The 27,085-nt window shown below is 35.7% G+C and overlaps 3 protein-coding genes across 6 annotated transcripts in view; 2 read left to right on the forward strand and 1 right to left on the reverse strand.

The window, feature by feature from the left end:
• Positions 1 to 1,793: 1,793 nt before the first annotated feature.
• On the forward strand, positions 1,794 to 25,251 carry Rpf1 (ribosome production factor 1 homolog). 2 transcript variants are annotated; one of them, XM_078026613.1, is made up of 10 exons: positions 1,794 to 2,060; positions 3,426 to 3,482; positions 5,196 to 5,276; positions 9,550 to 9,645; positions 10,387 to 10,540; positions 13,930 to 14,012; positions 14,880 to 15,061; positions 15,319 to 15,445; positions 15,839 to 24,930; positions 25,135 to 25,251. In XM_078026613.1, exons 1-9 carry the CDS (start codon positions 1,833 to 1,835, stop codon positions 15,878 to 15,880), a joined length of 1,050 nt encoding a protein of 349 aa, XP_077882739.1. In that variant the 5' UTR covers positions 1,794 to 1,832; the 3' UTR covers positions 15,881 to 24,930; positions 25,135 to 25,251. The 2 variants fall into 2 exon arrangements, with proteins under 2 accessions (XP_077882739.1, XP_005334132.1); XM_005334075.5 differs by having other exon boundaries at positions 15,839 to 24,707.
• Gng5 (G protein subunit gamma 5) lies at positions 16,804 to 24,430 on the reverse strand. The gene is made up of 3 exons (XM_005334074.4): positions 24,297 to 24,430; positions 20,623 to 20,769; positions 16,804 to 17,021 (listed from the first exon to the last, which is right to left on the reverse strand). The coding sequence occupies exons 1-2, from the start codon at positions 24,375 to 24,377 to the stop codon at positions 20,644 to 20,646; spliced, it is 207 nt and encodes a 68-aa protein (XP_005334131.2). The 5' UTR covers positions 24,378 to 24,430; the 3' UTR covers positions 16,804 to 17,021; positions 20,623 to 20,643.
• Positions 24,582 to 27,085, forward strand: part of Spata1 (spermatogenesis associated 1) — a 60,905-nt gene continuing 58,401 nt past the window's right edge. For all 3 annotated transcript variants that reach the window (XR_013427872.1, XR_013427871.1, XM_078026611.1), the window contains exon 1: positions 24,582 to 24,707. The gene's annotated coding sequence lies outside the window, so the exon portion shown is untranslated. The remainder of the gene's footprint in view (positions 24,708 to 27,085) is intronic.

The raw sequence follows: 27,085 nt of genomic DNA on the forward strand, positions 1-27,085 counted from the left end.
TCTGTACTCAACATTTAGCACATTAGACTTGTGTTTCATCGTCTTCTAAATTAAACCCTATTTAAGGGTAAACATTATGTCTTTTTTCTCTGCACTGTTTAGCATAGCCTGTGAAATAACAAAAACAGCTAGTTGGTATTTATTGGGTGTGTCTCATTCTTTAATAAACATTTTCCCTATTCTGCTCTATACGACCTACATGGTAGTACAATTGGCCCATTTATAGATGAAGAAATGGAAGCTCACAGAGATTACGTGATATATCTGAGATTTTATAGCAGCTAAGTAACTGAGTCAAGATCTGACCAGAGTTGTGATTCACTATTTCCATCATATCCACCCACTCTATGCACTTATTGAGTAGTATGCTAGTCAGCTTCCTAACACTATAACTGACACTTGAGATAATCAAGCTATATAATGAAAAGGTAGATTTCAATTTACAGTTTTAGAGGCTCCAATCATGATCAGGTGGATCTATTGCACTTAGGCTTCCACATCCCCACTATCATCCCCACCTCCATCTACCTGTTAGTCAGCTTTATATCACTGTGACAAAATACCTGAGATAAATAATTCACATGGAGGGAAGATATTTTGGCTCACAGCTACAGAAGCTTCAGTCTGTGGTGCTAGTGAAGGCCATGCTTTTGGACTTTAGTGAGTCAAAACATCATGGAGGGGAGTGCATGGCTGAACAAAGCTGCTCACTTCCTGAAGGTAGGAAAGTAAAAATAAAGTTTGCTTTTACAGCAAAGCCCCTCCCTGCCAAACCCATTAAGTTATGAAACCATACATGGATTAATCCTCTTATAAGGTCATAGATTTCATGATCCAATCACCTCCAAAAGGTCCCACCTCTCAATGTGTGGCACTGAAGATCAAGGCTTCTACACAAGAGATTTTGGGGTCCATTTAAGATCCATAACATACTAAGTCTCCCTTTAAAAGAAGAATATGAGTGATGCTTCTATAATTCAAGTTATTTTTAACAAAACCAGGCAATGTAGTTCAATAATCCCTCACCTGACTAGCATGCACAAGGCCCTGGGTCTGATCCCTGGCACTGCAAAAAGTAGAATGAAATAAAAAATAAAAGATCATATCATTATTTTTTCTCTAAACACTTCAAGAAACCTGCATGTTATAAAACTCAAACTCCTTAGGAATCTCTATGGTCTGTGCAATCTCAATTCCTCTCCCCACTCCTCCATCTCTTCTATTTCCACATGACTTCTAACCTCTGAGGTGCTTCTTGAACGGGCCGAATTTGGTACTGACTAGGAGCCACAGAGTTGACTGTTTCTTTTTCCTGGGCAGCTTTTCTCCCACATTATCAGCTTTTCTCAGAATAACAGCTTCCCACCCAGATAACTGCTTAGTTTACTCCATTGCCTTCCTTAAGCTTTTGGCTCAGTGTAACCTTTTCAAGTAAGTCTATTCTGAGAATCCCATTTAAAGTTGCAACGTGCCTCTTTACCCGCTCATCTTTTATCCTGTTCTACTTTTTTCCTATATCTTGTATTTATAGCGCACCAAACAACTCAGAGGATCATTTTCTTTCTAGTAAAATGTAACAAAATAGGGCAAAGGTTGTTTTGTCCCATTACACTGAGTGTTTGGCATGATAACAAACGTTCAACGAAGGAGCCCAGGAACTCATCCATTTACTGTTCATACATCTGGGTAGGCTACCTGCACTCAATCTCCGCACCTTGCTTCCAAAGCCCTCTATTTTTTTAAAGACCCTCAGGACACCGGAAGTAAAAGCCCACAAAGCGGGTCAGAAAAGAGAGCCACTTCCGTTTCCGTAGGGAGCAAAAGGAGCAAACATGGCGAAGGCCAGCGAAAAGAATGGCAGCAGCGGGAAAAAAAGCCTAAAAAGGAAAGCCGCTACCAAAGAACCTCAAGAGGCTGCAGTTGCTGAGGATGGAGCGACGGAAAGGGGGGCCCAACCCCCGAAAGCCGCTGCCTTTCCCCCAGGCTTCAGCATTTCGGAGATTAAGAACAAACAGCGGCGTCACTTGATGTTCACGCGGTGGAAGCAGCAGCAGCGGAAGGTATGGAGGGGCGGAGGTTGCCGGGCGCATGCGTGGTGTGCGTCGCGTGGAGGATTCGGGGGCTCACGAAATCTAGCTTGTACTTTGAAAGCCGGTGGGCGCGCAGTGTTTGATCCCAAAGGGTGATGCTAGTGGCTCGCGTGCCCTGGCCCTCGCGCTCTGCTTTGGAGACTTGTGTACAGCCTTTTGCCTGATCGTGTGGGTGGAAAGTTCCCTATCATCTGGGCGGAGGGCTCATTCCGAGGGTTCTCCACTTAGAAGGAAAATCCGCAGTCCTGTTTTCCTAATGAGAATTATTCCCTCATTGCCTGGAAGGCGAGAGTCTCAATCCTTGTTTTACCCTGCCTACCCAACTTTGGTTAATTTTTAGCATTTGTGATCCGGGCGATACATAACAAGTTTAAAATATTGTTTCTGATTCCTGCAGCACCTCTTATTGAAGTTTTAAGTTTCTAGTAATTATATTAGTTCTTTAAAGCTTTGTGCTCTGAGAGGTAAACAAACTGAAACAAATGACTCCCCCAAGGTCCTAATGCTTATCTGTGATTAAATCGCTGTTGGAGAAAAGCATATGCTTGTTTTTGCATATCATAGAAATTCACACGTAGTATTCTTTTTATTTGCCTGTCTCCTCTTATTAGACTTTTTGAGGCCAGGGATTGATTCTTACATAAGTGCCATTGTGCCACTGGAGTACATTCAAAGGACATCTAACCTATTCTGGTATGCAAGTATCCGATGGGAAATCCTAGGAGTCTTCTTGGGACAGTGACTTCAGAAACAATGAATTGAGGGTCAATTGGCATTGGGGGGGAAAAGTATGTTCTGTTGTGTGTTAAGCATTCTGTCTAGAAATCAAACCATACGGATTTATAACAAATAATCCTACCCGACTTTGCACATTTTTAATTTTTAAAAGAATATTTTAATTATAAAATATGAGGATAACTAGGGATAATTTTATTGGAAGCAACTTGAAACTCATCTCCCACTTCTATTTTTAGTGCTTTCTAACAAATTCAACTATCATAACCATGATCTTTAGGATGTAATCATTTATGTAAAACAAAACTTGTTAAATTGTTTAGATACATATATTTAATTTTTTGAGTAGCAAAAAAGGTGGTGAAATTTTAAATGCTCAAACTTGCCAGTTTACACTTTTTTTTGAAAAAGCAAGATCTTTGTTAAACAAATCCTATTGATTGGCTTATAGTAATTTAGATATAAAAATCTATATCTGAATGGTTATTTTAATGGATTACAAGTGTTATATTCATAGCATTATCAATTTGTAGTTTCAGTATGTATTTGTGATATAACTTGTAGTTTCTTAATATTGTTCTTTTGTTTTTATCCCTTTAGGAAAAGTTAGCAGCCAAGAAAAAACTGAAAAAAGAGAGAGAGGCTCTTGGTGATAAGGTAAATAAATTTTTAGTCATCTGTTTTCTATCTTGGCTATTACATTCATAACTTCTAAATTTTTATGAAATATTTTATATTTATAGAAAGATGCAAAAATAACATAGCAAACACTTTTCTGTCCTTGCTCCTGCCTACTACTTCCTGATGGCTTTTCCTTCCAAAGAGAATCATTTACATGAAATTGCTTATTTTTTCCATGCACTTCTTATGCCATTAATATATATGTGTACGTAAATAGTAAGCATAATGATGGTGTTTTGGATGTCTTTTTTATATGTTTGGGAATGGGAAGACTCCTCAAGACATTTTGATGTTTAGCTTTTGTGACTTGAAGCAAAAAAGGCTTTTTATCAGGCAAGACCGTGGAAAGACCAGATGGAGTCTTTTCTATAGTAGAGTGGAGTTCATGTAAGAATGAGAGCTGATAAAGAAGATTATGAACCTGTATAGATAAGCACTATTTAAAAATACTCCCACATTGTTGCACAGCTAAGTTTTATTTTCATTTAGTTTCATTTTGTTTATACATAATTCTAGGTTATGATTTATACTTGCAAACTTTTAAAAATATTCAATTCTGTCCACTGTAATTTCTTGTAAAATAAGGTAACAATAAGAATAAGGTTTTCTGAGGAAGAAGAGAAATATTAAGACTTTATATAAATTAAATACTTTTTCATGCATTCTCTTTATAGTATTAGGTTAAATCATATGAAATTGTCACTGTTAGACTATTTTGACCAGCAAAATTCTATGAATCAAGCAATGTTAGTATCTTTGAAACTCTTCAATAATCAATTATAGCAAATTAATGTCTTAATCATCACTTGAAAACATTTTCATTTTTTTGTGCTGAAAGATGACTTCCTAGAATTGGCTCCTTTAAAGATCACTTAAAACTTCCTACAGCATTTGTTTCAGAGTAACAAAAAATAAAATCATGACTGGTTTATTAGTTCACATTTTCTTCATATCTCTGCTAGCGTGCATGTACTTTTGATTATTTTTGCTTCTTCTTGATGGCTTTTCCCTCCAAAGACAATCATTTTGTATAGTATTTGTATAGTTCTGTTCCTGATCTTTGACAGTCATTTATATAATTTGTTCCTCTGAGTGTGCATGATTTTAGCAGTATCCCATCATGTTAATGTACGTACAGGTAATATGTGTAGTAATTACCCTCGTATTGGATATTTGTTGTATTTATTTTTTTATTTCTATTAGAAATAGTGATACTATCCGTAGTGATATTTCTTTATAGATAGCTCCACCCCCTCCCCTTTTATTGCTTACTGTAAATTTCCCAAAATAGAATTACATGGTCTGTGAATAGACAAAACCACACATTTTATATATATATATATTTTTTTTTTTCTGTAATTTTTTTCCATCTTTTTGTTTATTTGCTTTTGTTGTTTTCAGTAATGGATAATTATTGTTAATGCTACTTCTCTTTGCTACTTTGGCCTAGTTTTTAAGCCATATAATTCAACAGTAATCATTTTTCTGTTATGTATATGTCTCTGCTCAGATGGTTAAAAAGCAGTATTTTTTAGTTTTGTTATCAGGATTGATGTAGCTATATGGTATGTGTAGCAGTGGGTTGAAATGAGAGCAGATTATGTTTTTAATGTATTTATGAATTTCTTCTGCAACTGTAATATAATGTAAAATGCTTATTTGTAAACCTGTCCTTTCTCTTTTATTTAGGCTCCACCAAAGCCTATACCCAAGACCATTGACAACCAACGAGTCTATGATGAAACTGTAGTAGACCCTAATGATGAAGAGGTAATGTTAGAAGCCTTAAATGAATTTGAATGATCATCCTTGATAAATAGTATGTTGATATGTTAATATTTTGCTGGCTTGCTAAGTTATATAATATACTGATCCAGCTATAATGATGGCATGTTGTCTTTTTTGTTACAACTTATTTTATAATTGATTTTTCCCAGTACTGCTATAGAAAATTTCAATAAATATTTATTTTTTTACAAATGCTTTGAATTTTATGAGTAAGATTTTAAATTTGTCATTTAATCTCTAAGTAGCATATTGAATATTTTAAGGGTCTCTATACTGTAGATATTTGTAGGGTTTGTTGGACATTTTGGTATCTAAGAATAACATTTGATGGTACTTTTTTGCATACTCATAAAACTCTTGCAGACTATCTAAAGAAATAACATGCAGAGTGGAAGATTATCTTAAATCTTGTTAGAGATATTCCTGAACATATTTTTTTTTTTAGTGTAAATTGCTTCTTTTTGAAAATTGTTTTGTTCACTGATTTATTAGAATGCAGTTGAATTTTGGATAGTGGTCCTCTAAGCAAATAGCTTACCTACGCTCATTTCTAATCATTTGTCTAAGTATCATTTTCATTTTTATGTATAATCACTTCTTCAAATGACAGTTTTGTTTAAATCCATTAATGCTTTATTTTTTTTCCCACTTTGTGTTCACTAGAATTTTTAGCATAGTGTCAGATAAATAGCAAAGCAATAATGGTATTTTTGCCATGCTTCTGATTTGAAAGAGAATACTGCTGGTGTATCATCATTAATGTTTATGTCATCAATGGAGGTTAAAGAAATTCCATTTATACTTGTTTTATCCCAAATGAATATAGATTGTTATTGGATTCTTTTTCTGCAAATATTGTGATGATCATACGGTTTTTCTCCTAGCAAATGACGTCTTATTGATTTTCTAATATTAAATAATTGCATTTTGGGGATAAACCCATTTTGGTTATCGTATTTTATCTTTTTCTAAAATCTTGCTTGGTGTTGTTAGTACTTTGATTGAATTAATATGTGTCAGTGTTCTTAAGCAAGATTGTAGAAATGACCTTTTTCATTCCTAATTTTATTTATTTGGGCATTTTAGATAATTATTTACAAGAGATATAACCAAAGAACTTTTTTCTTTGATCTTCTCTACTAAATTCTAATTCACTTTTATCTTTTTATTTCCTTCTCTCATCTTTGCATTTATTCTGTTTTGTTTTATTGGTTTAAACATTTTTTATAATTTCTGATGTGAGCAGTTAAGGCCACAAATCTCCAAATACTACTCTTTTATTTATTATTAAGTTGTGGTATTTCCCACAACTTTTAAAATGTGCTACTTTCATTATTAAGTCTGACTATCTCCTATAATGACAGCTTTGTTGATTTCTTGTAATTTTGTTAGTTTTTTCTTTAGTTTTAAATTTTTAATTGTCATTTTATAGGGTATACTATGATAATTTGTTACATATATACAATGCATAATGATTAAATCGTTTCCATCTCAAATATTATGACTTCTCTGTTTAGGACTTTTAAAGTGAAACTTGGGGTTGGAAGTGTACCTCAGTGGTAGAGTGCTGCTTGTTTAGTATGTGCAGTCCCTGTGTTCAATCCCCAACACAAAAAAATAGAAAAGAATTACAACATGCATCTTTAATAAAGATGATACAATTCTGGTAAAATTTAACAAGTACCGTACTAGTACAGTCGTAATTACTTCTTTAAAAAATTTCGTGCTTTTCAAGGAAATCAAGAGTATGCACATATATATAGTCTTTAATGGACTGCATTTTTACTATTCACATTACTCTTCTTTTCACTCTCTGTATCTGAGTTACCATCTAATGTCATTTTCTTTTTAGCTTGTAGAATTTCTGTTAGGTTTTTTTGTTGTTTGTTTGTTTTTTAAGAGAGAGAGAATTTTTTAATGTTTATTTTTTTAGTTTTTGGTGGATACCACATCTTTATTTTATTTTTATGTGGTGCTGAGGATCGAACCCAGTGCCCTGTGCATGCCAGGCAAGCATGCTACCGCCTGAGCCACATCCCCAGCCCCTGTTAGTCTGTTTTTATAGCAGAGTTAATAAAGCCAATTTTTTCAACTTTTACCTAGAAATTTTCATATTGCTTTCATTTTTAAGATAATTTTGAAGAATATAAAATTCTTGCTTTTTTCTTTTAATACTTTGAACATATCCCGCCACATATCCATCTATTGACTTTAGCCTTCCTTATTTCCACTAATCATCACTTCCCTGTGCTTTCTTTTATTTCACTCAAAATTTCCTGGTGTTGGCTTTTAGCAGTTTGATTTTCATGTGTTTAGGTATCATTCTTTTTTTTTTTCTATTGGAATTTTTTGAGCTTCTTGGATCTGTAAGTTAGTATTTTTCATTAAATTTGTGGTGTTATCAGCCATTATTCAATTTTTTTTTCCTGCCCTTCCTCTTTGGTCTAAGGAGAACTTCCTTAACATACTACTGAAATATTTGACATTATCCTACAAGTTCTCCCAGCTTTGCTCTACTTTCTGTGATTGTTTTCTCTGTTCTTCAGACTATATATTTGTCAATTTTTACGTTCATTGATTCTTCTCCATTGTCAGATCTGCTATTAAGACTGTGTTTTGCTTTTAATTCTATAGTATATTAAATAGGACTGCTTTGAAGTCTGCTGAATTCAATATCCGAACCCACTTACTAAGTATTGACTACTTTCCTGATTATGGGTCATACTTTCTTGTTTCTTATATACTCAATAATTCTTTTGGTTGAAAACTGGACATTTTAGACCAAAAATTGTAGCATGTCTGAAAGAAATGGTTATTGTTTTATTAATTTTCCTGGCCTTACAACATGGAATTTGTCTCCTCAATAGTAGCACAATATCTCTGCTCAGTTTTTAAAAATTATTTTTAAACTTTCTCCTGAGGAATTGCTCCTGTGTTTATGTGGCTTAATGGTCTGTGAGTGATTAGGCACCTGGGTGTTGAGACACCTCAGGACCTTAAGACATACATACTTTTTGCTGCATGTGGGTTGAGGAATGCCTTCAAGGTTGCAATCAGTTCTCAAGTCTCCCTTGTCTTTCACGTTAGGTGGATTCTCAAATCTCCCCCAATACATATGTGAGGTTAGCTGTCAGCCAAGAATTATGGAGCAGTAATCTTGACCACTCTATGAGTCTTTCATTTCCATAGCACCCCTTTAAATTTCTGGCCAGTTCATACCCACCTTGAACTGGGTCTACTACCCTGGATTGGCAAAGCTGTGCAGGTTTTCACCTTCATCTCACAAAGCTCTATTCCTGTCTTGGTCTAGTCCACCACCTTTGAATCCAAGACTGCTAGTTCTTACCTGCCATCACCTTGAAGTTGTTACTATTTTCACCAACCAAACTAATGAGAGAAATGGAATAGCTCTAGGCAAGATTCCTGATATTCTTGCACATTTCTCTAGCTATTTTTCAAGAACAAATGTACCTCTCAGTGTTTTAGTCAGCTCTTCTGCTGCTGTGACCAAGACTCGACAAGAACAATTTCAGAGTTCTCTTATTAAACATTTAAGTTTGTGCTTGCTACTCAGTTTGAATTAATCAGTTCTAACCTGTATCTGGATATTGATATTGTTCATAAAATAATAAATAGTTTATAGAAGGAAAAAAAAAAGAACAACTTCAAAAGAGGAAAAGTTTATTTGACATTCAGTTTCAGGGGTCTCAGTCCCTAAATGGTCAACTCCATTGTTCTGGGCGCAAGTTGAGGCAGAACATCATGGTAAAAGAGTGTGGTAGAGGAAAGCTTCTCAGGACATGACCATGAGGAAGCAGAGAGACTGAGGCTCTGCTTACCAGATATAATACATGGCTCAAAAGCACACCCCCAGTGACCTACTTCCTGAAGCCACACCTTATCTGTCTACATTTCTCACCCAGTTAATGCATTCAAGTGGTTTGATGCACTGGTAAAATTAATGCTGTCATAGCCCGATCCATTCACCCCTAAACTTTCTTGCATTGTCTCATGAGCTTTGGGGTAACACCTCTTATCTAAACCATAACATTCTGTGTCTTGAAATAATTTTTGATAATTTTATCCAGTTTTATACTTGTTTTCTACAGACACAAAATCATCCACCCTCTTCATGTCGCCATTAGCATCAGTTCCTCCTATGTCTTCTTTAAATTGTGTCAAATAGGTGATTAATGACAGTGCTTTACCAGTAGAGCATACTTGTCTTATGTAAAATTATCTTCCTTGTTTGCAGGTTGCTTATGATGAAGCTACAGATGAATTTGCTTCTTACTTCAACAGACAGACTTCTCCCAAGATACTCATCACAACATCAGATAGACCTCATGGGGTAAACACATCCATTAGTATAATTCTTGAATTCTTTTTTTTTTTTTTTTTTTTTTTTTAAGAGAGAGTGAGAGAGGAGAGAGAAAGAGAGAGAGAATTTTTAATATTTATTTCTTAGTTCTTGGCGGACACAATATCTTTGTTGGTATGCGGTGCTGAGGATCGAACCCAGGCCGCACGCATGCCAGGCAAGCGCGCTACCGCTTGAGCCACATCCCCAGCCCAATTCTTGAATTCTTAATCTACTTTTTTTACTACTATTTAAAGTACTCTATTCAGAAGAATTAATTAATTGTCTTAGATAATGCCTGTGAATAAGTTATTTAAAAATAACTGGTGATAGGATATGAGTTCACTAAGCATGATTCTTCATACGTTTTCTCAACCTTAATACTATTAACATTTTGGGCTGGGTACTTCTTTGTTAGAGTGAACTATCCTGTTCATCATAGGATGTTTAGCAGTATCCCTAGTCTTTGTCCATTCCATGCCAGTAGCCAACCATAAAAATGTCTAGACATTGCCAAATGTCTTTTGGTGGAGCAGAATCACTCCTTGTTGAGAACTGATGCTTTAGGATGATTAGCCTTTGATAAAAAATGAAACATTGTTCTGATTTCATTCTTTTCCCAGTCTTGTTATCTATTAATAATACTATAATAATCATTTTTCCTTTTCTTGTGAGTATATAACACATAACATTCTTTTGCCCTTTTGAGAATATTTGCTATTTTGTTTATAGAGAACAGTACGACTTTGTGAACAGCTCTCTACAGTTATACCAGACTCACATGTTTATTATAGAAGAGGACTGGCTCTGAAAAAAATTATTCCACAGTGCATCTCAAGGGATTTCACAGATCTGATTGTGATTAATGAAGATCGTAAAACACCAAGTATCCTTTTTAAAAATAAAAGGAAGTTTTCCTGTCCTCTCATTTTGTTTTAAAAATATATTTAATAGGAAATTTCCCTGTAACTTCCAGAACATAATTTTTCCCCCAAAATTAATATCTTTATCCAAGATTCTACAAACAGATTTTTTTTTTCCTTTTTATTCAGCAAACATTTATCAGGAACATAAATACCCAAGACATTGTTTTAATCCTTAGAAAAAAGATGCAGTGATAAAGAGACATCAGCCTTCAGGGAATTCAGTCATGGAACAATATTCTTTTTATATCAGTGAATATTATTTTATATAAATGTTTTAAAAGACTGTTTTTTAAAACATAAGTAATTTTTATTGGTTTTATTATTTTAAATATAACTGAAATATATTTCTTTATTCACTTATACTAGTAGTTTTCCAGAAGCAAAAATAGTATTGTAATATGGTGCTTTGTTGGCCATATTATAATTTGGCTTAACCAGACTAATGTACCACATTAAAACCTTTTGAACACTTAACTATTCCAGAAAAGATCCATTTCTAAGGCACACGCTGCTTATTTTAATTGCCCCCCAAAATAAAGTGCCAAGGTCTGTTTTCCTCTTTATTTTTGTCAGTTAAACCGCAGTCATTTCAAGATTACCGTAACTCTTAACAAAGAAGCAGACATATAATTCAGTAAATTTTCTATTCTTTTACTGAGGTATTTCATGAAGACACAGATTGCACAGATTGTCACCATCTGTGACTTTCAGAAAAATTACATTGCCTTTTCTTTATAAAATTGTATTCTTTTTTACCTAAAATATATTATTTTCTGATTACCATATTGGATACTTTGTAGGGTAAGCTGTCAGCCTCTTTTCCTCATTACTGAATGAAATAGCCATGACTCCTTGTTTTGTTTGCATGAGTTGTGTCAGGTATTAACAATAACATAAAGCTTTTTGTATAGTATAGGTACCAGGAAAGTTTTTTAGGAACTGATGAGTTTAAATTTTTGTACTTTGCTTTTGACATAAACCACAACTTAGTGGGAATGTTCTAGGAAGGATTTGAAGCCTTGATTGGGGTTAGAAGAAATGACCTTTACATTTCCTAGCCCCCTTAATAGTTGATGATTTTCTCAATGTGCAAATGATACAGAAACACTTCCTATACTTCATGAAGTTGCACCTGTGGTGAATATTTTAAAAAGAAAGAAATGTTTGCTGTAATGTGTGATGTGGTAGTCACTAACGTCCAAAAGAAAAAGACCTATTTTCCAGAGTTAACAGATAGTTGGGAGAAAGTGACAAGTGCTATGGTAAATAACAATGATAGCAAGGATTCAGAGCAGAGTTCTGACTATAAAAAGGTGGGACTTGCAGTGGATCTTAGGGCGAGTAAAGTGCTGGAAATATTCAAAATAACAGCCCAAAAAAAAGCACTGATAAGATTAACATGAAATATAAGAATATAAGATTGTGTGGGTGCCTACCAGTCAGAAAATATTTGGGGAGAGAAAAAGGGGAAATAAGAAAGGCAGTTTGTAGCCACATTACAAGTGCCATATTGATGTCTTTGAGTCAGTAACAACAGAATGTGAAATTAGGTACAGCTATCAAGACTGTGAAGGTATCTAGTTTTCACTTTGCACAGGAGAAACTATGGTGCAAGTGAAACGACACTGCAGAGTCACATAGCTTATTACTTAAGAGAACCAAAGCCTAAATCCAGACTTGATTTATAGTCTGTATTAGAATGTACTTGACATGGAAAGAATAGAACTAACCACAATACTGTTTTCAATGATGTACATGGAAAATCTCAAGAATCTCAACTGTGACAATAACAAGGTAAAGAGGCAGGTGTAGAAATGAGAACTTGTGAAAGTGAAGGATTAAGATTTGGGATGTGGGGCTAGGGATGTGGCTCAGGCGGTAGCACGCTTGCCTGGCATGTGTGCGGCCCGGGTTTGATCCTCAGCACCACATACAAACAAAAGATGTGTCCGCTGAGAACTAAAAAAAAAATATTAAAAAATTCTCTCTCTCTCTTCCCCTCTCACTCTCTCTTAAAAATAAAAAGATTTGGGATGGGGGAATAGAATTTTATAAATTTCATGTTGTATACAGATAAGGATTGAAATAGTCTTGATTTTGACCTACATTTAAGGTTCAATTTTTTAAAAATACTTTTAATTATAGATGGACACAATACCTTTATTTATTTTTCTGTGTGACTGAGGATTGAACCCAGCACCTCACACATGCAAGGCGAGCGCTCTACTGCCAAGCCACAATCCCATCCCCTTAGGATTCAATTTCTGAGTCAGATGAAATCATGTTTGAAATTTTTCTTAAACTCAAAAAGCACACTATAAATTGTAAGCCCAGGCCATAGCTGTTAGTTCTTCCTGCTTAAAGTACAAATGGACAGTAGCCAAAATAAATTCATGGAAAAGTAAAGGAGAGGTTCAAGTCAAGTTGTGCTAGAGACCTGAGGACTGTTGGATGGATAATAATCTTAAGTTTTTTGTAGTTGGGACTTTTAATCCTTGGGCTGCTACCTTGCTGATTATATGTAGATATAATATATTTCATTTGTAGTTTAAGAGTGTCTGGCATAATTCTGTTTATGGTAGACAGTAAGGTTTTTTTAAGAAAAGATCTACTCTAGATTGTTTTCTTGAAAAGATTTAGGTTGACTGATATGTTTTGAGTTTTAAAAGTTTGTTCTAATTAGTGATCATTTCAGATTTTAAGGCTGTTTGGACATGTAGGAGACTACTTGTTTTAGTTAGCATTTTGGCTGCTGTGACTAAAAGACTTGACCAGAACAAGTGTAAAGGAGGAAAAGTTTATTTAGTGTCTCATGGTTTCAGAGGTCTCACCACATACTGGATGGATGGTGAAGCATATCCCACACTGTGTTAAGAGTTTTGCTTTTTTTTTTTTTTTTTTGCAGGTTTTGGGGGGATTGAACCCAGGGGCACTACACCACTGAGCCACATACCATCCCTTTTAAAAAACTTTTAAGACAGGTCTACTAAATTGCCCAGTTCACAGCCAGCAGGCTCCATTTCTTGGGATATAAGGTGAGGCTGAACATGGAGGAAGGAAGGGTGTGATGTAGGGAAGCATTCACCCAATACAAAATACGTACCCCAAAGGCACACCCCCCAGAGGCCCACCTCCTTCAGTTACACCCTACCCATCTTCAATTACCACTCAGTTAATCCCACCAGGGGATTAATTCACTGATTGTGTTAAGACTCATAACCCAGTCATTTCTTCTCAAAACCTTACATTGTCTCACACATGAGCTTTTGGGGGACAACTCACATGTAAGCCATGACACTAGTTATTTTAAACAATTTAAAATAATGTGTTTCTTAACATCTATGAACAGATGGGCTTATATTGAGTCACTTGCCAAATGGCCCAACTGCTCACTTTAAAATGAGCAGTGTTCGTCTTCGTAAAGAAATTAAGGTAAGTTTTATGCAACCCTTGATGGGTATTGATTTTATATTATTTGAATAATAGATTATTTTATCTTAAAGATCAAATTCATTTTAATGACATTTGTTCTGATTACAGCAATATTTCACCTAACAGTTTCTTGCCCATATCCCGTGCAAGTGAGGGAATGGGTTTCCCTTCAGTGGGATGGGCTGGCTGAGAAATTAAAGCTAAGAAAAGTAGAACCATGAAGTGACTACAGAACACAGAAAGTAGTTTCAAAGAGGGGGCAGAGATGGGCAAAGCTGACCAGACGGATCCAGCTGCTAGCCAAGAGAGCCTCTGTTTGTTTTATTTGTATTGGAAAACATCAAAGGCTTTCAATAGAAAATTCTTTACCAAAACAGGATAGAGGTGGGGGCAGGTAGGCTGCTCAATTCTAGTGGGTTACGCCCATCTCCAGTGCTTCATGGGACCTTTCTAGCAGAACTAAGGGGGGATTCACTTGCGTCGGGCAATCTACCCTGGTGGTACTGCCATGAAAAGTTCCCAGTGCCAGATCTACCCCCTCACTGGATGTGATGCTGAAAAATGAAAAGGGTCCTTGTGCCTTTCACAGATGGCTTCCTTCAACAGTTGTCTTCTGTTATTATGATGATTTATGGCAGACAGGAAATAGCCCTTATTAGTAAGAAATTGCTGAATTTCTGACTTTTTTGGTGTACTCTACATCTTACTTCATTGGCTTAATAAACTATCCATGGTAGTCTGCCATTTAAAAAACAAAACAATAACTCTCAGTTGACCTCCAAGTTCCAAGACATGAAATTGCACTGAGAAGTATTGTTTTGACAACTTAGCTTAATTTGTTATTGTGATTTTTCACAATTTTTCTAGAGGAGAGGCAAAGACCCCACAGAACACGTACCTGAAATAATTCTGAATAATTTTACAACACGACTGGGTCATTCAATTGGACGTATGTTTGCTTCACTCTTTCCCCATGATCCTCAATTTATTGGAAGGCAGGTTGCCACATTCCACAATCAGCGTGATTATATCTTCTTCAGGTTTCACAGGTGAGACACGTATTCTGGACTTACATTTTCAACATGAACCTATTTTGTTTATTTTGGGAGTGTGGTACTAGGGATCAAACCTGAGGCCTTACACATTCCAGGCAAGTGCTCTACCACTGGGCCATACCCCAAACCCTTTAACATGAATCTGTTTTCTAATATATTATGGCAAATCTTTTAAGTTGTGTCATAGTAAATTAGTCTGAATGAGCCCAACTAGAATTATTCCTTTAGCATTAACTTTTTTGTCTTTGAAGATATATATTCAAGAGTGAAAAGAAAGTGGGAATTCAGGAACTTGGACCACGTTTTACCTTAAAATTAAGGTCACTTCAGAAAGGAACCTTTGATTCTAAATATGGAGAATACGAATGGGTACATAAGGTAAGTGCTTACTATCTGAAAAATCCATTTAAATCATTTTAAATGTGATGAAAAGAAAACCTTGTGCTTTCAACTTTGGGTATTTATACCTTAAACTGTGGTTCTGAATTTTGTCCCCTATGAGCCCATAAAGAAAGAACCAATCTGATATGGTATCTGGGTCTGAGGCTTAACTGTGACTTATTTGAAGTAGTGTAAGAGAGAATGATTCTCAAAGTAAAACTGGCAGTGTCACTTTAGCAATGAAAATTCTTGGAACCCTGATATACTGGATCAGTTATGGCTGGGGGTGAAGGATAGCATTGTTTTAGGCCAGTGTTATGTGATTCTACTGCATGTTACTATCTTTACCTAAATGGTTTTCATAACATATTTTTCCCCTCTAATTTTCAGCCCCGAGAAATGGATACAAGTCGAAGAAAATTCCATTTATAAAGTCCTAAGGAAATAGTATTGGATTTTGCTGAACTTGGTAATTTATTTGTGAAAAGAACACCTTTTTCAAAATAGCATTTATTGATTTTATAAATCTTCATGTCTGAACAGTTGACCAAGTGCCATGAATTGCTACTCTACATAGCAAATCAAAATAAAAGTAATTTGGGTGAGGATTTAGAAGTTATAATTCAGGTTTCCTAACAATTAATTTGCTTGCTTACGTTGGGGTAATTGTGAATGATTCAAACTGAAATAAAGACTCAGATTAACTTTCTTATCTACATTCCCAAATAACATGTGGGCTGGAGATAAACAGAATGGTTGATGGATACCATGTAACTCCTGATTTATTACCGGATTAATTTTGGATCCCCATGTCTGGTGCACATAGTTTTAACTTTAATTTAGAAGCCAGATTTCTAGGATATTTCAAAATGATTTATCAGAACTTGAACCAAATTTGCAAATTACTGAAGTTAATCTTTGATTCCCTTTATTTACTCCTTTTTAACCTCATTACATGTTACTATGGTATTACATAGTAGGTACTGTCTCAAATCCTGAAGTTTTTTCTTACTACTACTAATGGAACTTTCTTTGCCAATCTCTTCTCTCTACTACTATTCTGATTAAACTAAAACCATTGAAGTAACTGGCTACTTAAGTATAACTGGTAATATCCCTAGAAAGGAGGATATTGTAAATATTATTAAAATAAAATTATGTAAATAACTCAAGGACAGAAATAGCACTTTACCCCAACTTTAAAAGAATAAAGATTTGCAATTTATACTTGGTAAGACACAAAATAATATGAGAAGAATTGGTGAAACAATGAAAAGTTAGAACTAAAAACTTAACCCCTTCAAGTGTCAAAACAGCTTAAAACAATGTTTTTCATATAATAATAAAGCAAAAAATGTTTATACTAAGTATTTTATTGTATGTTGCTGCCAGTGTATATAAAATAATTACACTTGTGAAATAGAAACTCATGAAAATTCAGAGAGGTAGATGTTAAGGACTGACAAAAGTAGAAGATTATATTATGGCACATGTTATAGGGAAGCTTTTTGTACAGGCTTCAAATTTAGCTCTCTTGAATATTCACTGGTTCTTGAGCAGTGGTTTGGGAAACCTGAAAGGAAGTGGGGAAAGGTAAATTAGAGTAAAGTATCATGGATAGTTTTTCACATTTTTTCCAAGAATACATAACAGTTACCATTGTTTATTTAATATATATGCGTGTATATATTTTTAAATTGCTCATGTCCTTTGCCAATTTTTTCCTTTAACAATACTTCTTATATAGATGGTCCCCAACTTAACAATTTTTTTGACTTTACGATGATGTAAAAACAATAAGTATTCAAGACATACTTTTAGGTTTTGAATTTTGAGCTTTTCTGGGATTGGGATATTCAGTATGATCCTCTGTCAGTGCTAGACAGCAGTGAGCATAGCTCCCAGTCTGCTACATGATCACAAGGATAAATAACTGATAATCCACAGTGAAACTATGTCATTAAGATATCCTGTTTTGTTAGTTATACTAAATACATGTTTGACTTAGGATGGGTTTGTTGTGATATAACACTATCACATGTTTAGGAGTATCTGTATTACCTTTAAAGGTTTCATTCAAATGTCAGTTTATAAAGAGCTTTCACCTGAATGAAACCTGTTGGAAAACTTATCTACTTTTTTTTTTTTTTTTAAAGCAGATACATTGCAGGATTTTTAAGAAAGAATATAAAAACAGGATGGGAAAAGACTGATGTTGTGGGCAGTAAACTTCCAACTTTCTCTTAATTTTCATAACTATTCTCAGTATTAGTACTGACTGTTTATAAATAGACTTACAGATTAACTTGCTAAGATTACTGCTGAAATACACTCTATCATTATAAAGTATATATAAGTTCTCAAATCAAGAAAACTCTGAACACTCCTAGAAACTCAATAAAGAGTATTTGAAAGAGCAGTAAGTATATGAAAAACATGCTCCTGGTGAAATACTATACTGGTGAAGTACTATACTATAGCAGGGGTTATCATCAAGTATAATTAAAACTTCAAATTTTTATTTCTTGTTTCCTAATTTTCCTTCCAAAAATTTATCTTAATAATTGGAGGCAAAGTAGACATATAGACACCAAGATGCCTGCTTCACTATAGCTTCAAATTCAGAAACTTCAACATTAAATGAAGTACATTTAAGTTATGGTACATACAACCACTGAAAATCTTTTTAATTATGAAGAATAATGGAATAGGGAAATTCATTAAGTATTTTTAAAAGGTAGAGAAATAGGTGCTGCTGCTGTGGCTCAGTGGCAGAGCACTTGCCTAGCATGCATGAGATACTGGATAGAATAGAATATAAAACTGCAATATTATGATTTTTAAAAAATAAACTTTTGCTCTTGAAATATGCCTGTAACAATGGTTATTTCAGGAGAAATTCTCATGAATAATGAAATTAACATTGCCATAAGCAAGGAAATAAGACTATTAAATATGAAGGTGCTAAACTGTTAAAAGATTACTTTATGAAAAAACTCTTTGATTTTTTTCTTATATAGTGATTTCTTTCTTATATGCCTGTGTTAACTTACCATATTTTTTTGAAAAATGATGGCCATATAGTTTTTAAAAGCTACATTTTTAAGTGTAAACACTACTATGTAGTTTTATATCCATGTCATTTAGCATAGACTAGCACCATCAGTATATAAAATGACAGCTTATAAGAAATGCAAGTTCTAGAACCTCACCTCAAGAATTCCTGAATTATATATAATATACATCTGAATAAGGTGATCTGTACATATATTCAAGTTTTTGAGAAACAATCTTTTTATTCCCAAATTTCTTCCTTATCCAAAATAGCTTTGATTTATAATAATCCACAATGTTCTTTTCTTAGTCTGCTGGGGTTAACAGACATTATTTTACTTTGAAATCTGGGTTCTTATTCTAATCACCTTAATCAACTTGAGCAAGTCATTTTAACACTTATCTATATATTTTTTATATATTTTATATAAAAAATCTATATTTTTAATATATTTATAAAATTATTAACAGCCTGCCCAGTTTTCTTAATAGTACTTTATGTTAAATGAAAATAAACCACTTTGTAAAGTGGTTACAACAGAACCCATAAGTTTTAAAAAGGACCAATAAAAAAAAATATGAAACATCCTGAAATTCTGATGAATAATGAAATTAACATTGCCATAAGTAAGGAAATAGACTATTAAATATGAAGGTGCTACACTGTTAAAAGATTACTTTATGAGAAAACTCTGTTACTTATAAAGGGTTTTTTGGTTGTGCCCACCACCACCACTACCCCCAGGTTTCAAAAAACTTAGCCATTCTAACCAATGACTATATTTACTGGAAACATGCTGTACTTACACACAGACTTTCTGGATACTCCAAGGTCTACAAAGCTTAATTAGGGAGGTTTAAAATACCTATTAATACTTAAAATACCTATTATTTTAATAGGTTTAAAATACCTATTAAACAAGGTATTTTAGGAAGCAGGTTCCTGATCTTTTCAAATGAGAAAGTAAAGGATGTGTACTATATACAAAATCTTTTTTTAAAAGCACTATTAAAGTTTGATGGTCAAAGTATTGAACTATGGGTACATGCCCTAATTTAAATACTAAGGATTTAAGAAGATAGTATCCTTAGCCAGGCATGGTTGCACACACAACTTGAAAGCCTGAAGTGGGAGGCCAGAGCACTGATCACAAATTCAAGACCAGCCAGGACAATCTTAGCATGACCATCTCAAAATAAAAAGGGCTGGGAATGCAGCTATGTAGTTCAGTGGTAGTGCTTGCCAGCATATGTGAGGCCCCAGGTTCAATCTTCACCATGGCAAAAGATAGCATACTTGGATTCATATTCTAAATTACCAGAGAACATTTTTGGGGGCGGGGGGTAGGTGGGGATTGCAGGGGGAGTCACATCTCTTTTGGACAAACATACATTATTACACAATGACATCTGACCTGGAAGAGACCAACTAACACATAGAAACATTCTTTTTATAACAATTCAGGAATTGGTTTCTTGCTGTTTCTTAATCCTTAGAAATCTAATCCACTGTCTACCACCACAAAAAATACCTCATTTCTGTTAGGTTTTTTTCACAACAAATAAGAAAAAGTATAACCTGCTATTCCTCACTCCCAAGAACCAACTCCACATCTGCTTATGCAAGTACCCCACTGACTTTCTCCTAATTCCCAATTGTTTGCTCCACTACCCTATAGTTGGGTTCTATTACAGCAACATGAGGATTCATCCAAATCAATTGGTAGTACTTTATAAGTCACTCCCCATGGACACTGCAGATTTTAAAAAACTATCTAAATATTTGCTTGGTTCAGGAAAATAAAATTAATCTACTATTTAAGGACCCCAAAATATGCATGTCATTAAACCAGTGCTATAAAAAGTAACATATGGCTATCACAGCAAATGGAGTTTTATAGTAACTCTCCTAAACCTCTTATGGTTATTAAGTCCTGTATTTAACCTTCTTTGTGATGAAACAGAAATGACAGTTCATGACTACTAAATAAAGTTTCATAGATCCTCAGTTTTTCACAAAATAGACAACGACTGGAAAATTGGGACTGCCAAACAAAATGCATGGAATGATCCTGTAAGTGCTGCAAATAAAAAAGGAATTTGTTTTGTTTTACTCTTACCTCAGAGTAAGATTCATTTGACTACAAAAAGGAACAGACTTTCTGAGGTCTGAAGGGATTTGTACTTGAAGATACTCCAGTCAGCAGGGGATCATGTTGAGCATTCTGCAGACAGAATTGTTTCAAGTCTGCAGCTGCCTGGGAAACCTATACACAACAAAAGAAGGGGTGGGGAGATACCAGTTGGTAAAGTTTTAATGATTTTTCTCAAATCTTTGAAAATACTTGTACTGAACAGCACTTCTCTTGCCTTAGAAAAAGAAAGAATATACAAAATGAAAAGTAACAATCATATACTGTCTCTTAAACATTCCTTGTAAACAAAACTATAGTATGTTCTTTTGCCTGCTTATTAAAAGTTCAAATGATTTATTAGAAACTACTATTAAAGTTTATCTACAAAGCATAGCACTTCTTGTTTATTAGTAATAGGCTGTTCAAGTACTTAACATCTTTTTTAAATTAAAAGCAGTACATGGTATTTTTGGAATAAACAACAACAGTCTTAACATTCTAGCAAATTATTACTTTGTCCTGAAAGCAGTGTCAGTGGGGAAAAAAAAAATGCTACTGTGAATGAATATAATGTGGAATAACTAGCATGGTACATTGGTCTTCAAATTTATGTTATACTCCTTTGCATTTAAAACTAAGAGAGGCCTGCCTTCATTCACATAGTTATCTACTATTTGTATATTCTGGTAAGATGATGTATTAACAAAATAAGCATAAAACCATAAATGTGCCTTAAATCTTAGTTGAGGAGCACTGCATACACATGAAAGACAATTGAGACAAATACAGTTTCTAAAGGCAGCCTGCTCAGAGAGATTGTTAGAACTGAGATTTGTTATTAGCCTTTAAAGCCGCATGACAAAGGGCAGAAAGCTGTCAATGCATACAATTTTGTAACATTAACAGTTGATGGTACAATAATAGCAAAACAATAAGTTGAATGGTTCGAATATAGAACTTGGATGACTATTATGTCCCAATATCCTCAATCCTGAATTGAGATTTAGGAAGATAGAAAAATAACATTCTGTCTTAGTTATTCCTAAGGACACATAGCAAATGTCCATTGCTATGGCTATGTACCCTTTGAAAGAGTTAATACCATTACCAATGTCCCCTCTACCAAAAACCCCTGTATATTCCAAGCTGTATATCCCTGTATATCCCAGACCTAGTAAAAGAATCCATCATTCTGAGAATCTAAACTCTTCTCCAATCTTATTTGTATTTGGCTTATACAACAGTCCACAATAATGAGTTCCATGTTTATTAACTCCCATGAGTAAGAAGTATCTGCACTTTTAAAATCCTTGTAACAAGTACTTTCACAAATGGCTGTGTCCCTGCCTCACTCCACTTCCCCAAAAAAGTGTTAAAAGTAGGGGAATGAGCATTAATCAACTTCCACAATGTTAGAGGATTTGGTTTCATTCAAATTGACCCAGTAAGAAGACAGTGCAGTGCCTGTTTATTTTCTGTTTCAAATGTAGGTAGGGTCCAACTTAACTCCTTTTCATAAACTACTAAAGCACGGTTATGTGCCAGCTCTACTTTTAGGCACTGAGAATAGTAAAGAACATCAAGATCCCTGCTGTTTCAGTGCTGACAGTTGTGGGAAAAAGACAAGGTTCTCTGCAGTAAAAAGGGATATCTGTTAAAAAACGACTGGGTACCAAATATTACACTGAGATGATGTGACATTTAAGCTGAGATTTCAATAACAGATCAAACTCAAAACAAGGGATCAGTGAAAATCAGCATCCCAAGCAGTGGGGAAACCTCAAACTAAAACTGGACACTGGACAAGCTGTTACCCTTCAAGGCACAATAATCACCCTCCAGAAAATTGAAATACTAAGTTGACATAACTATTAAGAGTCCCTTTTCACTCTGCTGACCTACCTGTGAGAAAGTTTGTTAAATACTTGTAATAATTTTTTCAGCTGTACTCATATAAAGGTTTAAAGTAAGTTTGTGCTAGTTTTAAAATAACAGAAAAATAAATCATCTACCACAGAGGCACTGATAAAATAGGTACACAATATGAAATGGAACCTAGACACATTTTGCAATGCATATGAGAAGACTCATTTAAAATCCCAAAGTGGGATGCCCTCCCCTCCTTGCTAAAGCCCTAACATCAGGCAGAAACTGAAAATTGCAAAACTGAATCATTTGTGGTTGTTTTAATGATTCCTATCAAAAATCTACAGAAGAATTGGGTGTATGAGGCCAGGGTCAAGCTGGGAGTTGGAAAGGCAGCAGCTACTAGGATTTTCAAGGTAAAGGTCTTGGAGTATTTTACTCTGAGAACTCATTTTCTTTGGCGACAATGGCAAAGCAGCACTGATATTTACTGTGTCATTTTTTTTTCTTTTGTCTCTCTGATCCTTCATGTTCTCTTTCCTGGTACACTTCAATCTGTGATAGAGGCACACATGAATGATAATGGTTAAGAAATGGATGACTTCAAACTTCAGATCTCAATCCAGCCAAAACAGTGAGGATAAATCACTGGGATGAAGTGAGAATTTGGGGATTAGAGAAATGAACAACTATGCAGTTTACACATTAGTGAGGGAGATTCCACAATAAGACCATTGGAGTTTCCCTTCCCTCCTGAGGTTACATCGACCAAGTAAGCTAGGTCTATGACATTTCTAAATAGGAGCCCTCACATTCAGGAAGAAATACTGACTTGCCTGATGAGTGTAAAATCAAATCATCTTGGAACCTGGCTGTTTCTAGCAGGGTAGTGATTTATAATTCCTGTGTTTCTTTTTTTCAATCACAAGTGTTTTACATGTAACCTATATATTGCACTAGAAAGAAGCCAATCTGTTTAGGATTTAAAAAATAATAAACACTTGCTACAGCACTTCCATGTCAGGTTGTCAATACCAACACCAACAAAAGATTTTTTTCCCCAAAAATATCCCAAGATAAAGCCAATGCTATCAAGACATCAAAGTAAGACAGACCAATTCTGGCCCACCCTAATCACTTTCTTAGCATGTGGACCAGTAGATATACTTAAGGTGGGATTCAAGCAAATTGCACAGATCTGAAATGCACGCTTTGTGCGAGGTTGTAAGGGACAAAGGTAGTAAGACTCTGGAAAAGTTTCGAAAACAGTAATGCAAGAAAATTCGTTTTCAACTATGTGTTCAGTGGTTTGGAGAATTTGGAGGTTAAGAACCTAGTACTAATTGGAGTAGATCTGGTAAAGATCTGAAATGAAAAAAAAAAAGTTAATAAGTCGGCCATGAATCAAAAGTCAAAATACCCAGTCCAGAGACGAAAATCGGTGGAGGCTGGTAAAGATGGGCGGGAAGGGAAGGGCGCGGACCAGCAGCAGCTGGCAAGGCCAGCCGAGGAGTCACAGCCGAGGGAGGGAGGGAGGGAGGGAGACCGGAATGCGGGCCGCTCTGTAGCCCGGAGGCCAGCCCGCCTTGGAAAGTCCTGGGGCGGAAGGGCGGACTAAGGGGGCCCTCCCAACCACCGCGGGGATCCGCGCGGCAACTTTCCTATAGCTGGCAGGTCCGCGATCGTCGCCCGAATGCGCGTCCTCCAAGGAGAGTCACCGCGAACCCGCCCGCCCCAACTGACTCGCCCGCCGCCGCCTCCCGCTACCCGGTTCGGCCGCGGCCCCCGCTCACCTTCACGCGGTTGAGTCCAGCCTCCAGCCGGAGCTGCTGAACCACCTTCTTCATAGTGGCGACGCTGGAGGAACCAGACATGGCGAATTCGAGGTCAGGGCCGACTCGTCGGTCAGAGGGTCGGCAAGTCGCGGGTCGGCTGGGCCAGACAACTGGGCAGCGCGCAGCGGGGGCGGGGCTCCGAACTTTGTCTCCAAGTTTCCGGTTCTGAGCTGGGTGACACAGCCTTCGGTGCGCATGCGCGCCGCGCTTCGCCTCGAGTTCTAACTACTCGCCCTGCAGGAGCTCGAGCTTGAGGTAGCCCGAGAAGAAGGGGCGGAGCGGTCCCTGGGCGTGGTGTGGAGGCTCCGAGAGAGTCTGGCCGGATGCCGCACTCCTTGTTCCCACTCCGGGTAGGCTGACTTGGGAGAGGTAAGGAAGGAGCTGTGGTTAGCCGCCTAGACCAGAGGGGACACTGAAGAGGACCGGTGAGGGAAGTCAGACGTTTGAAAGTCTCTAAAGCTCTAGTGACTGAGGAACCGGGAGGCCCCAGTTGTCCCGAGGGAGTTTGCGGCAGGAGTTGAGGGAGAGAAGGGGATAGCCCAGCGGAGGCGCAGGAGCCAGACTGCCCCGCGCGAGTCGCTGGCCCACCCGCGTAAGTCGTGTCCCGAAGTGACCCTTTGTCCAACGGCGTCCTCCGCCCGCTTCCCACCCGCGGACCCGGAGACTGAAAGGGACGCGGAGCCCCCTGTGACCCGCCTACGAGACCGGGCGGGCGGGGAAATAGGCGTTGGAGAAAAGAAGATCTCGGGATTTTTTGATTTTTGTCGCCTCTTAAACTCTCAAATCGGTTTTCTAGAAAAGGCTGTGAAGAAGCCAGAGTGCTGGCCGAAGATTACAGCTATCTGCTAAACCATCCCGTTTGAAGAATTCTTACTGTGCTTTTTAAAATAAAACGTTTTTGTGCTTCGGGAAAGTTTGCTCTTTTTGTATTTAAGTTTTAATTACTTAATGCTTGAAATTGAACACCCAAGGAGTTTTTAGGGGAGAGAGAGGATTTAACAAAATAGGCCCAGCCAATGCATCTGTCATCGTGGAAACGTGTATTGCGTCATGACACTTAAGACACTTGTTTTTCTATTTCTGTTAAAGTAAACCATCTTCGAATACACTGATGTTTTCTGTAAACATAAATAGTTTCAACATGAATGCATTTCAATTTTTTTGTATAGTGGGAATATCATGTATAATTTTCTCTGGGTCAACAAAACCAGATTTATTTACTAAATAGAATATCCGTCCTCAAAAATGTATAGCGTAAGTTTAGCATTTTATTTAATTCTTAGATGTAATAACTGGGGCTAGGAACCAGGTTTTGAATTCTGATTTTGCTACTTACTGTGGGGTCCTTGAGCAAGCCGTTTAAGCTTCACTGAGCCTCTGTTTCCTCATTTTGAAATGAAATAAAGTTTTCTGGAGTTGCTTCTAAGAATGAAATGAAATTACATAGGTAAAGAATGGGAAAATAATATTTCTTTATTATTTTTTCCCATTCTTTACCTATGTAATAAATAAATATTATTTTTCCCTACTAGTATTTTAAATAAATTTTAGATAAAACACAAATAGCTTTCCTCAAAGAAAGTTTATTCTTCAATAATACACTATACTTCAAAACTTAGTTAAGAAATGTGCTGGAAAGGTTTTCAAGTAATATGTGGCCCACTCCCTTCTGTGAGAAAGAGGAGGAATAAGCAAAACCTATATTGTGTTTTACGTTTAGTCTCAGAAAATGTTTTTTTTTTTTTTTTTACTTCATTGGAAAAGCAGAGTGGATTGCTGTAGAAGGTAGTCTCTTTGTTTTTTTTTTAATTTATTTTTTAGTTGTAGATGGACACAATACATTTATTTGTTTGTTTATTTTTACAGGCAAGCTAGGCAAGGGCTCTACCACTGAGCCACAACCTTAGCCCATCTATTAGGATTTGATTTGGAATAGGAAAGAAGAAGAAAAAAAAAGTCCACTTCAAGTTCATTTGCATTTGAAGTGATTAGCATTAAATATATTTCATGAACTACAAATCAAAGACTTGTTCTTTGACCTTCCAAAATGATCTAAAATATTTTAAGGGTCTTACCATCCATACAGACATAGGAGTTTACATATTAGATTGTTTGGAACAGACTGTGTTGTGAAGCAATTTGACACTGAGAGATTCCTTACAATATAGCAAGAAATCTTTTGTCAGGAGAGCATTGTAAGTTTAAATTTACCTGGGATCTTCACCTTATTTAATTAGTACTCTAAGTTCTTTAGTTCACTAGCTCCAAGTTCAGTATTTGAATAAATAAAATGATTTTAAGGTTTATGCACCTTACTTTGTAGTTTAACTAAAAGCCAGATAAGGGTAGATTTCACAATTCTGACTCTTTTCTCAAAGAATGAGCTTATATTAGTTTGTTTTCATGGTGGCTAAGGAAATTGAGTTTGGGAAAGAATGAATGACTTGCTTATGGCCATACAGCTGGTTTATGGCAAAGAAAAGAACTTGGGTCTCCTGATGTTTACACTGTATATATAAGTAATGCATTTCTTTTTATGGAGTTGCAGATATATTGGAATAATAATTATTTTTATTAAAGTATAAGGAAATTTAGTTATAAGAAACAGCAAAAAGGCTTAGGATACCTAGTAATAGTGTGGTCATAAGACACCATTGTATTTTTGGCTCAGCTTATATGGATAGTAAAGCCCATTTTCAGTAAATGAAGTACAATTAAATACCCTTTATTTTTAAAATTTATTTTTT

This window comes from Ictidomys tridecemlineatus, chromosome 11 (genome assembly GCF_052094955.1).
Source record: "Ictidomys tridecemlineatus isolate mIctTri1 chromosome 11, mIctTri1.hap1, whole genome shotgun sequence".
NCBI classification, from domain to species: Eukaryota; Metazoa; Chordata; class Mammalia; order Rodentia; family Sciuridae; genus Ictidomys; species Ictidomys tridecemlineatus.